Source organism: Loxodonta africana, chromosome 19, assembly GCF_030014295.1.
Source record: "Loxodonta africana isolate mLoxAfr1 chromosome 19, mLoxAfr1.hap2, whole genome shotgun sequence".
Classification (NCBI taxonomy): domain Eukaryota; kingdom Metazoa; phylum Chordata; class Mammalia; order Proboscidea; family Elephantidae; genus Loxodonta; species Loxodonta africana.
Window position 1 is genome coordinate 42,565,875 of NC_087360.1, and position 17,264 is coordinate 42,583,138.

The 17,264-nt window shown below is 35.3% G+C and overlaps 1 protein-coding gene across 17 annotated transcripts in view; it reads right to left on the reverse strand.

Annotated features, from left to right (window-relative positions):
* Window positions 1-17,264, reverse strand: part of MSRA (methionine sulfoxide reductase A) — an 813,898-nt gene that overhangs the window by 717,436 nt on the left and 79,198 nt on the right. The window contains exon 1 of one of the 17 annotated variants that reach the window (XM_064272629.1): window positions 1-17,264. This exon is cut by the window's right edge and continues 20,549 nt beyond it. The exons of the other annotated variants lie outside the window; for them this stretch is intronic. Coding sequence (XP_064128699.1) covers window positions 1-52 — 52 coding nt within the window. The 5' untranslated portion in view covers window positions 53-17,264. 17 annotated transcript variants of the gene reach the window in all.

Sequence of the window (17,264 nt, forward strand, 5' to 3'; positions counted from 1 at the left end):
CAGCAAAGAAAGGAGTAGTCATCCATGCAGAACATACAACATCTGCCCGCATGCCTCCTGGTTTCTGTATTTTCTGTGTTCTTTGTTTCGCAAAGCGATGTGGGAGATTAGGTGGGTTTTGTTTAGCCAAGACAGTGTGAGGAAAGTTGCTGAATAATTGCTACTTGATTGCACAACAAAAGATACACAAGGAGACTCAGCCACAACTCACTTCCACTTGCCTCAACAGTTTGAATTTCTCAATTAGATTATTTTGTTAGCAAGACTACTGGTTAGGGAAAGGAGAAAGTGCTTATTGCACTGAGAGTATTCACTGTATATAAATCACCGTAATCAGATCAACAGAACATTCTTTCTAAGGGCCAGAGAACTTACTATTTGGTAATGTTGCTGAGGCAATCAGAACGTGCTGGAATTACTAGTGTGCTTAGGAGGCTCTTCTAAGCACTCTAAAGTAATCCTAAGCAAGCAAGTAAATATGGCATTTGTTAATTCTCTAAAACTGCACAATAGGGTCACTATGAGTCGGAAATCGACTTGACAGCAGTGGTTTTGGGTTCACAATAGTCTTTACTTCAGCAATTGATGTTGTAGAACTAGGAATCTGCCCAAAGATTTCAAATAGACCAAAATTCTATATGGCAAATCAGAAATTCTATTTTCAACATATTAATTAAAGGGATAAAATTCTGGTCATGCTAATGAAATATTAGTACCACAATCCCTCTCTGGTACATCCAACACATTGGACTCTAAGTATTACCAGTAAAACCATCTTTGAAAGTAAAAAATGCAAGCATTCCAATTTTCCAAGCACACACCATAGTTTATTTGAAAAGTCAGCGTAAACAAAGTGAAAAAACAAGCCAAAGACTAAGAGGATATTTTCAACTACGTTACAAAAGATTAGTATATAGAATATACCACAGATCAGTAAAAATAAAACAAACCTAATGAAAAAAATGTGCAAAGAGTATAAAGAGAGAATTTAAATCTAAATTGCTAATATAAAAAGATATTCAGTCTCACTAAGTAATCAGGTATGCAAATAAAGATAACAGTGGTACATGTCTTGCCCCTCAGATTGATAAAAAATTTAAAGTCTGATAATACCAAACATTGGTGAAGATATAGAGACATGAGAACTTTGATATCTTAGTGCAAGAATATTAACTGGGTTGCCAGGAACTGGAGGAGGAGGGAATGGGGAGGGACTGCTTAACGGATATGGAGTTTCCTTTTGGGGTAATATTCTGAAATTAGTGGTGATGGTTGCATGACACTGTGAATGTACTAAATGCCACTGAATAGTACACTTTAAAATGGTTAAAATGGTAAACTTTATGTGTATTTTACTATAATAAAAACTATTTACACAATTATATTAAAAAAAAAAACAAAACGAATGTTAACTGGCACAAATGCTTTGAAGAATAATTTGGCATTACTAGCAAAGTTGTAAAGTAACTCAGCTCCATTTCTAGGTATCTACCACAGACATAAATCCTATGGAACAGTTCTACTCTGTCCTATAGGGTTGCTATGAATCAGAATAGACTCTACAGCAACGGGTTTTGGTTACCACAGAGATTACACGTATGTGTAGGAGATATGCACAAAGATGGCCATTACAGCATGGTTAGCCCAAGCAAAAAAGTAAATGTCCACCAACAGAAAAATGGATAATAGGTCTACATTAACAACATGGATAAATCTCAAAAAACAGTACCAAGTGAAAAATCAGGTTTGCAAATGAATAGGAACGGTATAAAACCATTTATAGGTTTCAAATCATATAAAATACTAGTTATTTATGGCTACATGTGTATGCAGTGATACTACAAAAAAGTCCACGGAAATGTTCTACACCAATTTCAGAGATGAAAGAATAGGACTTTAGTTATACGCTTAACATTTTATTTTCTAAAAAAAAAAAAAAATCTTCAGCAAGTAAATATGGCATTTGTTAATTCTGGATAACAGGTACATGGGTATTCATTGTATTTTATTCATCACTTTGCTACATCTTTGGAAATTTTTCATAATTAAAATTTTAAAGCATTTTAAAAGGATATATGTGCATAATCCATTGCCTACTACCATGCAGAGCTGGAAGGCATACAAAACTAGGTACACTATCTTCACCAATAACAGTCAAGTGCTTGGGCTAGCTAGATAACTCTCTCTCAAATTGTGTAATACTTGCCAGTTAAATTGCTCCCCGGCATATTTTCTCACCTAATATTCTTAACAACTCTTTGGTGTAAGTATTATGACACCCATTTTACTGATGGAAAGTCAACTTTCCAAATTTAGATTTGCCTATGATCACCCATCCAGTTAGCCAGTGACCAAGCACTGCGATCCAGTACTGTCATTATTGGCCTTTAAGAATCCTATTACTCTCAAGACATATGTATTATCTTTAAGATCTGTGTTATTAACCTGAAACCACAAGTGCAGGTTAACAATTCAAATGAAATACTTTATCACTGAAATTTTAAAAGCCTCCAGTCCAACTCATTTCTTCTGATCATTTTCTAATATATTGACCTCTTCTAAGTTTAAAAAGTCTGAAAAAAACCTACCCACTGTCATCAAGTAGATCCCAACTCACAGCGACCCTACAGGACCCATAGGTTTGCCAAGGCTATAAATCTTTACGAAAGCAGAATGCCACATCTTTCTCACGTGGAGAGGAGCAGCCGATGGGTTTGAACCACCGGGCTTTCTGTTAGCAGCCAAGCACTTTAATCACTGTGCCACCAAAGCTCCTCTGATAAAACCTAGCACGCTAATAATAGGAAAATGGAATTCTTACCCAAGTAAGTTTTTTCTACTTTTAAAAATAAATTTTCAAAATTAACTTAAAAAAGGAACTATAATTTCATTTCTTCATTTAAAATCTTTTATTCAATGCATTACTGGTAAGCACATAATCTCAGAGAAGCTAGTAATTAGAAAAGGCTCAGTCCCTAATTTGAGAGCTTGACTATAATTAAGCAAGTAATCAAAGACACGTAGCACCAACAAAATAAGCTAAATGTAAGGTATATACAACCCAGGGATTATCCAGGTTATTGTGTCATATAAAAAACAAACAATAAAAATAATATCTATCATTTACTGAATACTTACTACGTGTCACATACTATGTTAAGAGTTGAGAATATATTTCCTTATTTCTCCTCCCAACAGCCCTTTGAAGGAGACATCATTATCCCCATTTTATAGGTGAAGAAACTAGGCCTATATAACTTGACCAAAGTGCCCAATTAAAAAGTGGATTCAAAATTCAAACTCAGATTGGTGAGACTCTGAAGCCTAGCCTCTCTAACACATATTATTAAAGGAATATTTGTTTCAAAAATAGCTTTCTTTTGAGTATACCTAAAGTAAAGCACTCTCAGGAGTTCCTAGGAGCACAAACAGTTAAGCACACATTTACTATACCAAAAGGTTGGCAGTTCAAACCCAACCAAAGGTACCTCAGAAGAAAGGCCTGACGATCTGTTTCCCAAAGGTTACAGCCTTGAAAACCCTACCCAACACGTGGGGTCACCATGAGTTACTATGGATTTGGCAGCAACTGGTTGGTAAAGTACTCTCAGATCCCTGAGAACAATTTGTTCTTTTCAAGTAAGGGAAAATAAGAATGGCTAAAGGAAAAACAGGAGCCCTGCTGGCACAATGGTTAAGCGCTTGGCTGCTAACCGAAAGGCTGATGATTCAAACCCACCAGCGGCTCCACAGGAGTAAAGACCTAGCAATCTGCTCCAATAAAGACTACAGCCTAGGAAGCCCTATGGGGCAGTTTTACTCTACCCTATAAGGTTGCTATGAGTCAGAATCAATACAATGGCACACAAAAACAACAAAGGAAAAAGGCATTAATACGTGGTATAAAAAGGATGGCATCACTACAGAAGTACTAATACCTTGAAACCTAAATCATAATTTCAAACTGTTTTCTACAAAACCTCAAGATCCATATATTAGAGATGTATTTATTTGTACAGGAACAAAAGGTCCTTAACTGTAAAAAACAGAGGAGAAATTTTAATTCTTATATCATTGTGGAATACAGAATACAAACAAGTAACCTTTTTTTTTTCTTTTCTGTACTTCCTTTTAGAGAAATGAAATAACCTTAGTCCAATTACCAAACTTTTAAGTTGAGCCTTCCAGAGTTGGTGCTATTATTCACAACCTATCAGGTTTCAACTAAACGCCTAACTCTCAGTACTCTCTGAATATTTTCTTTTACTTTACTGGAATTTCTACTCACTCATCTTTGCCTATCACCATGTTCTTGGGAACTTTTCTGACTACATTCCCCACACCACCTGAATCACATGGCCAAATACTGGGATGCTGCCTTCCCAACCCTAACCCATTTGATCATCCCTCCTATTGCAATTTCAAGCCCGGATTTGTCCCTACTGCCCATTCTCTCCAGAGCCACCACTAGCACCCATGCTCCCCATGTACCTTATCCAAGCACACCAAGGCACAGGGCTTGGGCAGAAGAGAAGGGGCTGAATTTCAGTCCCCAAACATCCCCTCAGCCAGATATCTCTCTGCAAGGCACACTCCATAACTATACACAATGGCCCTGACTCTGCTCCCTATTCAAAACACCCCTAAAGAAAGATCTAGAAAGATGTTGTTCAACATAAACTGGCCTCACCAACCATTTTACAGCCCCTATAATGCCTTATCACACTCTTGGCACTGATTGTTTCTGATATTCCATTCTAACCCCAACGTACCACACACACCCTCAGAGTTTTACTAGGCCTCACTGTGTAAGTTACTGACAGGACTGAAGGAGTGCCCTCAGCTCTCCACATTTTCCCTAACACATTCTCTCTGTCTCCATTCCCTTATCCTTCTTTCCATGCTCACAAATATTTTAAACTTGTTAGACAATTCAGCTGGTCTGCTCAATGCCTAGCCTACACCAACAAATCCTAACAGACATTATGGGATCCTTTGGAGAATCTAGGACAGAGAAAACACAAGAGAATGGAGGCCCGCTGAAGAGGGAATGGAAGTCAGGGCCATTGTGTACCACCCAAGCCCTTATCTTATACTGTCCACAATGGCTACCTCAGGTGATCCTAACACAGTCAAAAAGAATGTGGTCTTAGGCTCCACACCACCCCCCACCCCACCAGCAACACAAACTCAAGGTAAAAACAAGCACAGTGCTTTTTGTTTCTCAACCATGAGGAAAAAAATTCTCTTAAATAAGATTCAAGAGCAGTCTTAATGGTTTAGTCCTTCAGTAAACACTTATTGAGTGTCCATTATACCAGTCCTTGTACTAGACATTGCTGCTAGGATGAAATGAGATACCAGGTGAAAGCATTTGGTAAACTATCAAGAGATACACGTATATCAGTTATTCCTACCCTACTCCTCCCCACTATACTATGAATTCCTTACAGGTGGAAATTATATCTTTGTATCCCCTACATCCTACATGCTGACTGGCACAGAGTAGTAGGGCCTCGGGGAATATTTATGGAATTACTTCAGCAGTGCATACCTGCTGCTGAAACATTCCTTATTTCCATCCCATCAGCCACCATCCCTGCCACAGGCCTTGGCTACCACAACAGCCTCCGAGCTTATCTCCCTGACTTTTATCTCCTCTTCAGAATTATTATTTTTTTTTTTCAGAATATGAACCTATACTTTCTTTATTATATTAGAGAACAACTGCATGCGATAAAGTAAGCTACTAAGTTTAGTGCTCACTTACATCTAGAGTCAAAAGATGTGTTATACCTATGAGTCTTTTTTGTTAGTGAACAAAGCTAAGGATAAAAAAACATAAATAATTACCTTAGAGAATACATGAAGTGAACTGATTGGTCCCTTTAAAATACACTGCCCCCATCAAACTTACTTTCAAAGAGCCATGCTGGCTTAAGGATGTGGAATTGGCCGCCTCTTCCTCCTCTTTCTCACAAAAGAAAACAATGGAAAGAAAAAATCTCTTACAATTAGGTCACTGCCTTTTACACTACAGCCACATCTTGGAAAGGGTCAGCGACACTTGCTTCAACATACATAAAATCTAGCATGTGAGCAGTGGTTCAATCTTCCCCATTTCTTCCTCACAGCATTTGAATTGCTTATTTTACACATCTGTCAGAAAACTTGAACAACTGAAGCTTTTTGACTAATAAGATGCAGCCGTCTAAACAATGGTTAAAACAAAATTCCTATAACTATATGAACTACACCTAATTTCCTGATTTTTTATAATAACATTCTATAATACATGTATTGTGCAATAAAATTTAACATACTTTATGGGAAGAAATCTCATTGGCAGTACTGCTCTTTTCTAACTAGGCTTTTGTACCTCTATTTTAAGTCTATTCCCTCTTCCATTCATCTATGTGGCTTCCTTCCCTATTGCCCAAAATAACTTCAATAGAATATTAGCATATTTAAGTGGGTGCTCATTAAACATTTGTTGAATAAATGAATAAATAATTATAAAATACTGGACTAAGCCCCCTTGAGAGGCTCATGAATTGTTTATAAAATAAGGTATTTGTATGTTCAGGTATATACATCCAAATGGAATTTAATTATAGCTTTATCAAGTAGTAGTTAAATATTAATCTGTCTTAATAACTCTACTTCGAAATATACATTTCAAACTACAATGAATATATGCTGAAATAGAGTTCATTTACAATCAAACCACTTGCATTTATACACTTTAAAATAAGATCTGAAATATTCTCATGTGGAAATAATTAAAAGTTTTTTTTTATAGGTCAATGTGTTTGTTAATAGAAAGTCTAAAAGTAAAGACCCATGTGTTATGTTAAACCTGAATGTATGTTTTTTAAAAATGTAATCCACACAATTTCTTAAACATATCTTTAAAAATGGTTGTACAAAGGAGTATTTATTATACCAGGTAACAAGAAGTATCTTAATAGGGAACTTCATCATTTTAAGGTATGTAACAAGTAGGCCAGAGATAATGTATTGCTAAGAAACTTCATGGGATATAACAGCTGATATTTATAAAATCTTAAGTCTAATAAACTATAAAAGATAGTTCTACGAAAACCGAGAAATTTAACATTTCTTAAAGTATCTTCTGACATCTTCATTTCTTAATTTATCTACTCTTCATTGTAGTGTTAGAAAATAATACGTGGACATAAAATAGTTTGAATATAAGATAAGTTTGTTCTCACTGAGTTCGCTGCAAAGAAGTTAAAAAATAAGCCAGTAAAGATTCTTCAAACTTTAAGAAAAAAAATTATCTAAGATAAATTAAAGAAGTTATATAATTAGCAACCAAAATGAGAAGAGGTTATGTTAAATTTTCAAGAAGTAAATTAAAGTAAATAAAAATCGGTAATAAGATGGACAATATTAAAATGTAGCTCTCATTTAAACTTATTTACTGAACTTTCTTTTTGTTTCAAATATTGTTGGTTTTTAGTACAGGCATGAATGATCCTGTGATTATTCAAAATAGAAGACTATAGTCATGCAAACATTTCCTTTCCAGAGACTATCAGCATGTCTTTTATGTCTTGGCATCCATTTTAGGATTATGAGCAAGGTAGTGTATAAAGAAGCTTATAAAACAAAGGTTGTCATTTTGGCAACTCACATAAACATAAAAGTAATTTCATTTTATTGAACATCAAAATGTTGATTAGTACATTAGCTTAACTATTCAAACACTTATATTAGATTTCATACTAAATCATATTTGTATATTAAATGCCATTCTCAGAATTGCTGATGTATCATTCTAATTCTATAAATACCATTTAAAAAAATTGACAACGTAAGGTGGAAAATAATATAACTATAAAGAAAAAATCTTTCCTTTTTTTGTCAAAGGGTTAACAAATTAATAATTACATACTCAAAACAAAAGCATAGATCCTGGAACAGTCTTTTATACTGTCCAAAATGATTAGCACTTATGTAAATATATACGATTTTCTTCTATTCTTTTAATATATAAAATAAAAAGAAGATATATTGTTATAATAAGTCATAACCTAATCCTACAACTCAAACTCTCTTTTTTAAAATTAGAATACTTACTAGCAAGGAGGGAGGTCCACAAAAATACGTGACTTACACTTACCCTCTCCTACAAAAATGCTGATTTTCAGAGCAGAACTATCACAATCCAACCATAACCCGGCCTAATAGGTAGTATTTATTGTTAAGAAATTAGATATAAAGTATATATATAACTAAGACACCAGATAGTTTTAAAAAGAAAATCGATGAACTTTCCAGATTTTCCTTCTTAAAAAATTTTGAGAGCCAAGCTATAGTAATCGTTTAATTATAAAAATCTAACCAACTAAAAACAATGGAATTTTTCTCAAAGTATTTCAAATACAGCTCACTACTTCTTATCCTCAAGAAACATTTAGATTTCTATCCTCTAATTCTCAAGAAACATTTAGATTTCTATTCTCTACCATTCCCAGCCATTCTGCCAACATTACAAAAATTACCTTTTATCATTTCCTTCTCACAATGAGAATTCACTAATCGCACACATCTTTTAGACATAGACACCTACCCACTCCCCTCCCCAACCCTCCAAAAATGGTTCAGAGCAAAGACACAAAAAAAAATAATGACCAAGCTCACATTTCTTGTTTGCCCTTCAAGCGAAGTCTGGGTGTCTTCAGCTTGCCTTTCTGGTCTTCAGTGTTGTCACTAATTGCTGGGGGATAGTTTAGGACAGCAGGAAGCAGCAGAAATAAAAGCTGCTGCTTTAAGAAAATGTTTTCTTAAACACATAGAACAACTTTTACCCTGACTTCTTGACTGGGTTGCATAAAATCTTAGAAAGGCTCCTTGAAAAGTTAATGCCTATAAATGGGAAAAAATAAAATAAAATCTAAAAACTTACGTTCTGGACACATTCCGAAGGATGTCTGATTTGGTTTGAAAGCAGGTTTGTATTGATGAACAGACTTTATTTTGTAAAAAATTCATATCCTCTCTAATTAAAATTTGCCTTGCCATCTTCTAAATTAGTCCTGTCTCTCATGGTATAATCATACATGCAAAAAATCAAATACAGTATTTCCCAAATGCATGGACACTGTGGAAGCTTCATTTTGAAAACAGCATTTTATTTCCCTTAATACTGATGACTAAAGTCACTGTATGTACCAATACTTTCAAAGAGCCCAAGAGAGTTAAAAAAAAAAAAACCTTCTGAGTTTGAAAAACAAAAAGTTCTGAGTTTGTCTGTACCCCTGGACGGTTTTCCTTCCTGAAGCTCAAGCCGAGAAAGCAGACAAAAGAAGCTGATCTGACTGAGCTGTGCCAAGTCTTGCCTTTTTTTTTTTCTTTCCTCAGCTCTCCCTCTCACTCTGCCCCTCTCTCTCTTTCTTTCTCTCTCTCTCACATCACTCTTCTACTCCCAGTATGGCAACCTTCCGAGCAGTCTTGGCGGAGCTCCAGCCTGTGCCAGTCTGTCTGAATTCTTGTCTCCAAAAGATGTCCTTTGCAGATCAATTAATACATTTGAAAACAGGAAACTGTGGTATGGTACCCAAATCCTGGCACCAACAGCGTCGACTTCTGCCAAATCACCTTGCAGATTTCACGGTATCCTACCTTTCATAATCATTACTAACACATTCCCAGAGCAATAATGGAGTACTGGAAGCCACTCACTGCTCAGCAATAAGGAATCTGTTTCCTAGAAATGTCCATATGCGACATATGCACAATGCAGTGAATCAAAAATCTCCTGTGAGAAGAGATGTATGTAAATTTAATAAGCAGCACGTACTGTATTTCATTTTATAAGACTTAGTTTTCCTTGTCCTGCTGCAAAGAATCATGGGAGAATAGAAAAGGAAGCATGCAGATTAAAATTAATACTGTATGACCAAATAAGTCATTATCCTATGGGAAAAGAATGTAGGCTCTGACCAGTAAATCGTATTTTTAAGGAAATTCTAATATAAAGTTTACCTATTCCAAACTTTGCTGGAGATGCCGTGGGGAGGGGGATAGGATGGGAGGTTCTTTTCAAAAACAGAAATAGCAATAAAAAGGGAAAGAAAAAACAATGTGGACCTAGCAAAATTAAATATCTTTTCATATTTTGATACTCACGTTTTAACATAGTCACTTATTTGTTACATTTATACTACTACATTCTAATGACCATACATTTATTTGTAGCATGTATGCCTCTTGAGGCAAAATAGCCAGTATGTGCTTCACACATTTACCTTATTTAAAAAATCATTTTTACCTTTGAAGCTTGAAAATACAGAACTGTTACACCCTACAGTCCCATAGTTTCATATAAAGAACCCAAACAAATGGGTTCTAGTCCCTGGCTCTGCCACTTTCTAATTTATGTGACCTCAAGGTTTCAAATTGCTTGATCTGTCTAATCCTCAGTTTGTTTATCAAATATGAAAATCAATAACTTCCTCCTCTGTGATTCCATAATTCTTTGATTATACTCATAACATACGTCCATCTTATAGTCCTATTGTATTGTAGTTAGTTGAGTGTGGTGCTCTGCCAATCAAATGTGTTATCCTCACAGGCAGGACTATGTGTTACTTATCTCAAAACAATACAAGTCTCACACAGAGCCTTCCATATGCAGGTGATCAACAAATCCATCAAGCAAATGATTGATGAGAATGGATCACATAATTATCACTCTGAAGTTCTATGAACATATGAATTATGATAATGAAAATCAAACCAATGTATTACTAAGTCATAAAGTTGATAGATTAGAGAAATGCTATAAAGATTTCACAAAGGTTGAATTAAAGCATTAACAAAATGTCCCATGCTATCTTTTCTGATGGGTAATTAAAGGTAGGAAGGATCACAGTGGATTTTCAATTCATAATCAAACTTCTGAAAGACAAAGATGAGAATCTTGAAAGCAGCAAGAGAGAAGCGGCTCATCAAGTACAAACCAAAAAAAAAAAAAAACCTGGTGCCATGGAGAGTCGATTCGGACTCATAGCAACAAAGGACCCTCGATAGGCGTAACAGCTGATTTCTAATCGGAAAACATGGAGGCCAGAAGACAATGGGATGATATATTCAAAGGGTTGAAAGAAAAGACATATCAACCAAGAATTTGACATCCAGCAAAATCATCCTTCAAGAAACAAAAAGACTTTGAGATATCCCAGATGAACAAAACGTGACAGAGTTCAACACTAGCAGACCTGCCCTACAAGAAAGGAGGTCCTTCAGATTGAAATGAGTAACACTAGACGGTAATTTGAATCTACATGAAGAAATAAAGAGCATTGGTAAAAGTAACTACTTTTGAAAATATAAAAGACAATATAAATGTATTTTTTGCTGTTTGTAACTCCCTTCTTTTCCTATCTGATTTAAAAGACAATTATATAAAGCAATAATTATAAATCTATGCTGATGGGCACATAATGGATAAAGATGTAATCTGTGATAATAACAGCATAAAGGAGGGAGGAAAATGGAGCTATAAAGGAGCAAAATTTTTGTACGCTATTTAAATTAACTTGGTATTAATGCAAATTGTTTTTGTTGTTGTTAGTTGCCACCAAGTTGATTCCAACTCAAAGCGACCCCATGTGTAGAACTGCTCCCTAGGATTTTCAAGACTTTAACCTTTCAGAAGCAGAGCACCACACATGTCTTCCAAGACATCTCTGGGTGGGTCTGAGCTGCCTACCTTTCAGCTAGTAGTCAAGTGCTTAACCATTTGCCTACTAATCCAAAATAGGCTGCTATAAATTAAGATGGCAACTGCAGTACTCAGGGGAACCACTAAAAACATAACTCAAAAATATACAGTAAAAGAAAGGACAAGGGAATAAAAGTGGTAGCAAGGAGCAGCTGGTGGATTTGAACTGCTGATGTTTTGGTTAGCAGCCGTAGCTCTTAACCACTATGCTACAGCAGAATATAAATTCTTCTCAATTGCACATGGAACATTCTCCAGAACAGACCATAAGCTAGTCCATAAAACAAGCCTCAATAAATGTAAAAGGACTGAAATCACACACAGTAAATTCTCTGATCACATAGAATGAAATTAAAAATTAATAACAGAAAAAAATTGGCGAAACTCACAAATATGTCAGTATTAACCAATACACTTTTACACAATTCAAAAGGAAAATAGAAAAAGTTTGAGATGACAAAATTGAAGACATAAAATGCCAAAGCTTATAAAATGCAGTGAAAGCAGTTCTCAGAAGGAAATTTATAGCTATAAATAACTACACTGTAAAAGAAAGATCTCAAGTTAGTCACCTAAATTCCTACCTTAAAGAAATTGGAAAAAGAAGATCAAACTAAAGTCAAACCTAGCAGATGGAAGGAAAAAATAAACATTAGAGTAGAAATAAATGAAACAGAAAAACAATAGAGAAAATTAAAAAAAAAAAAGTTGGTTCTTTAAAAGATCAACAAAATTGACAAACATTTAGCTAGATTGACCAGAACAAAGAGAGAAGATTCAAATTACTAAAATCATAAATGAAAGAGGGGCACTTTTTACCAATCTTACAGAAGTAAAACAGATTATAAGTGAATATTGTGAACAACTGTATATCAATAAATTAGATAACTTAAAAAAAAATGGACAAATTCTCAGAAGAAACTACCAAAACTGATTAAAGATGAAATTAAAAATCTGAATAGACCTATAACAAGTAAAAAGATTGAATTAGTAATCAACAAATGCCCTTCACACACACACACACACACAGAGACACACACAAATTCCAGGCCCAGATGGCTTTAGTAGAGAATTCTAACTAAGGTTTAAAGGAGAAATGCCAACCTTCACAAACTCTTCCAAAAAAGAGGAGAGAACACCTCCCCACTCATTCTATGAGGCCGATAATCACGGACACCAAAACCAACAAAAATATAACAAGAAAAGAAAACTAAAGGCCCCTACCCCTTACAAATGCTGTGCAAAAATACTAAAAAACTAAATTCAGTAGTTTATAAAAAGGACTGTAAACCATGGCCAAGTGAGATTTATTCCAAGCATGCAGGTTTGTTCAAGGTAATGCACCACATAAATCAAATAAAGGACAAAAGCCAAATGACTACCTCAATAGACACAGAAAAAGAATTTAAGAAAATAAAACACCTTTTTATGATAAAAACACTCAACAAACTGGGAAAGAAAGGAACTTCCTCAAACTGCAACGGACACCTACAAAAAGCTCACAGCTAACATGATACTTAATGGTGAAAAACTGAAAACTTTCTCCCTAAGATCAGGAATAAGACATGGATGTCTGCTCTTTTCTCTTCCATTCAACATTTTACTAGAGGATCTAACCAAAGCATTTAGACAAGAAAATGAAATAAAAGGCATCCCAATTGGAAAAGAAGTAAAACTATCTCTATTTGCAGATGGCATGATGTTGTACATAGAAATCCTAAGAAACCCACAGAAAAACTACTAGAACTAATGAACAAGTTCATCAAGGTTGCAGGATACAAGCTCAACATACAAAAAGTAGTTGTATTTCTACACACTAGCAATGAAAAATCCAGAAATGAAACTAAGAAAATAATTCTATCACAATAGCATTAAGAAGAATAAATTTAATCAAAGAAGCACAAGACTTGCACACTGAAAACTAGAAAATATTGTTGAAAGAAATTAAAAACCTAAATAAATGGAAGGACATCTCATACTCATGGATTTGAAAGACTTCATATTGTTAAGATACTTCCACGATTGACCCAGATTCAATGCAATCCCATTAAAATCTCAGCTGGCTTTTTTGCAGAAATTGACAAGCTGATTCTAAAATTAATAAGGGAATGCAAGCAACTCAGAATAGCCAAAACAATCTTGAAAAAGAACAATGCTGAAGGGCTCATACTTCCCAACTTCAAAGCTTACTACAAAGCCACAGTAATCAAGACAGTGTAATATTGGCATAAGGGAAGAAATATAGATGGAATAGAACTGAGAGTCTAGAAATAAACCCATACATTCATGGTCAATTGGTTTAAACAGGGTGCCACAAAACTTCAATGGGGAAAAGAATACTCTGTTCAACAAATGGTGCTAGGACAACTGAATATCACATGAAAAGAATGAATTTGGACCCCCACATCAAAATTTTTGATCTCAAACTATATGCAAAATTGCTGAAAATGGATCACAAACTTAAATATAAGAGCTAGAACGATAAATCTCTTGAATTAGACAAAAAGTTCTACATGAATGTTCATAACAGCATTAGTTATAATAGTCAAAAAGTGGACGCAATCCAAAAAGCCCATCAATAGAATATTATTCAGCAGTAGAAAGGAATGAAATACTGGTAAATTCTACAAAATGGATGAACCTTGAAAACATTATGCTAAATGAAAGAAGTCAGGCACAAAAGTCCACATATTGTATGATTCCATTTATATGAAAGGTCTAGAATAGGCAAATCCAGTGACACAGAAAGTAGATTACCATATTTTTACGTAAATAATGTGCATCTTCTACATTTGTTTGCCAACCACGCTCTCCCCCGCAAGGTATTTTCGTGCTAATTTTTTTTACTTGTTGCTGTGTTCATATTATGGTAAAAGCAGCAAGCTAAGGCTCTAGGAAATACAGAGACACATCAGAAATGGCCCCAATCCTCGAGAAGTTTAAAGTCTTGTATTAAGATAAAACACATGCAAACCGTTATGCTTTATGTGGTAAATGTTATCATTTAAATTTCTGGTAAAATCCTAACTCTTCCATGTTGTCTTCCTGGTGCCATAAAATAAAAGATAAATTCCATTTTCCACCAAGCTCAAATTTGGAATTCTGATGGACCACCCTTCCCATGTCTCTCTCTCCCTCTCTTTCCTTTTCCCACTTCTTCTCCCTCTCCCCCCTCCTTCTCCTTTCTTCTCTCTCTCTTTCTCTCCCTCTCCCCTCCCCTTCTTCTCACTCTTTTCCTTCCTCTCTCTGCCTCCCTCTCTCCTCCTTTCTCTTCTCTCTTCCACTCTTTCTCTTTTCTCCCTCCCTCCCTCTCTCCCTTTTTCCACCATTACATACTTGGTTATTACCTGCATTCTTCGATTTATTAAGTCAGTGTTTGCTAAGCACCTGTTATGTGCAAAATAAGCGGTTAGACAATAACAATAAGCACTTTCACACTCCTTAACTCATTCATTCCTCACCCAACCTTTGGAGGAAGGACACGTATTATTTTATTTTATAGATTAAAAAAAACTGACATCACAAGTTTTATGACTTGTCCCAACCATCAGACAGACATCTAGGATACGGAAAATTGAAGCAGCTACCTCAGGGTGCATTATTTAATAAATTTACATAGATGGAATGAACATAGTTGGCCTCTATATCCAGCTACCTACTTAATAGTTCCTCTTGAATGGCTAAGAAGCATCTCAAACTCAACTTGGCTAAACCAAAACTCTCGATTTTCCTCAAAATGTCCATTCTTCTCTCAGCCTCCCATTAAATGGTAGTACCAAACACCAAATTACTCAACCTGAAAATCCAAGTCACCCTTGATTCATCTCTAATCACCCACTAGAATGGCTATAAGAAAAAAAAAACACACAATACAAAGTGTTGCCTACAACGTGGAGAAACTGGAACACTCATACAATGCTTTTGGGAGTATAAAATGGTAAACAATTTGGCAGCTTTTTAAAGTTAAACCTACAGTTACCATATGACCCAGTAATTTCCACTCCTAGTTACCCAAGAGAAATGAAAACTTATATTCATACAAAGACATGCATGTGAAGTTCATACAGTATTATTCGTAATACCCGAAAACCAAAAATGTCAATATCCACCAAGTGGTAAATGGATAAACAAAATGTAATATATCCATTGCTACATTTTTTTTTTTTACTAAGTAATAAAAACAAAAACACCACTAATACAAGCAACAACATGGATGAACCTCGGAAACATTTTGCTAAGTGAAGGAAGCCAGACAGAAAAGGCTACATATTGCATAATTCCATTTACTTAAAATTTCTTTATAAAGGCAGAAAATAGATCAAACGTTGCCTGGGCCTGAGGGTGGTAGAGGGGAGTGACTACAAATAGCAAGAGAGAATTTTTAGGGGTGATGAAAGAGTTGTAAAACTGGACTATTTTGATGGTTATGCAACTGTATAAATTTATTTTAAATGATCTAGCAGTACAGCTAAAACAGGTGAATTTAAAATAGGTGAATTTGGTGGTATATAAATTATACTTCAATTCAGAAACACAGCAGTTAGAATAAAATATTTACTAATATTTATTGCATCCAAGGCACTGTAATACCCTAATAAGAGTATTAAGATAATATCACACCCCCGTCCTAAAGGATAGTCCAGTCCTTTTCTTCCAGCTGAAGAAACAAGACCTACACATGGAAATAACAGAATCATATACCGAAAATGGAACAGATGATGAGCATGTCAAGGTCTAGATGAAGGAGACTAGAGCCAAGGTATGGACGGAAGGCCTTGCAGAGAACGTCAGTTTTGAATGGGGGGTTTAAGGATGAGTGAAAATTGGGAAAGTGGAGAGGAACTGGGAAGGCAGCCTTGAGAAAAAAAAAAAATCAGAAATGCTCAGAACATGTCAGTAATCAATGGGGCAGTCTGGCTATAATAGAGGCCCATGAGGAGAGCAGAAAATGCACCAGGCCAGTTGAAGACAGACGGTGAAGGCCAAAAGCATGTGCTCCTCCAACTTCAGGCATTTGTGGACCATGTTCATGTTTTTGCCATGTATCAAGCTACAGTATGACATATTTAATATTTACTTAGTATTTTAAACTCACCTTTGTTAACCTAGATTAATTTTAAAAGACATTTATATTATAATTATAAATGGAAAACCAGCATCATTTGCCAGAAATAGAAAAACTCTGTCAAAATGGCTATTTTTAAATTCTGAAAGCCTATAGCTGTCCCTTGCCATCTTATCAGGAGGGATCAGTTCCTGGAGAAGGATACCATGCCTGGTAAAGTAGGTCAGTGGAAAAGAGGAAGACCCTCAAAGAGAGAGACTGACACAGTGGCTGCAACAATGGGTTCAAGCTTAACAACGATTGTGGGATGTCACAGGACCAGGCAGTGTTTCGTTCTGTTGTACGTAAGGTCGTTATGACTGGGAACCAACTTGACAGCACCTAACAACAACAGCATAGCTGAAAGATTATTATCAAGTATTGGAGAAAGATTAAAAACATTCA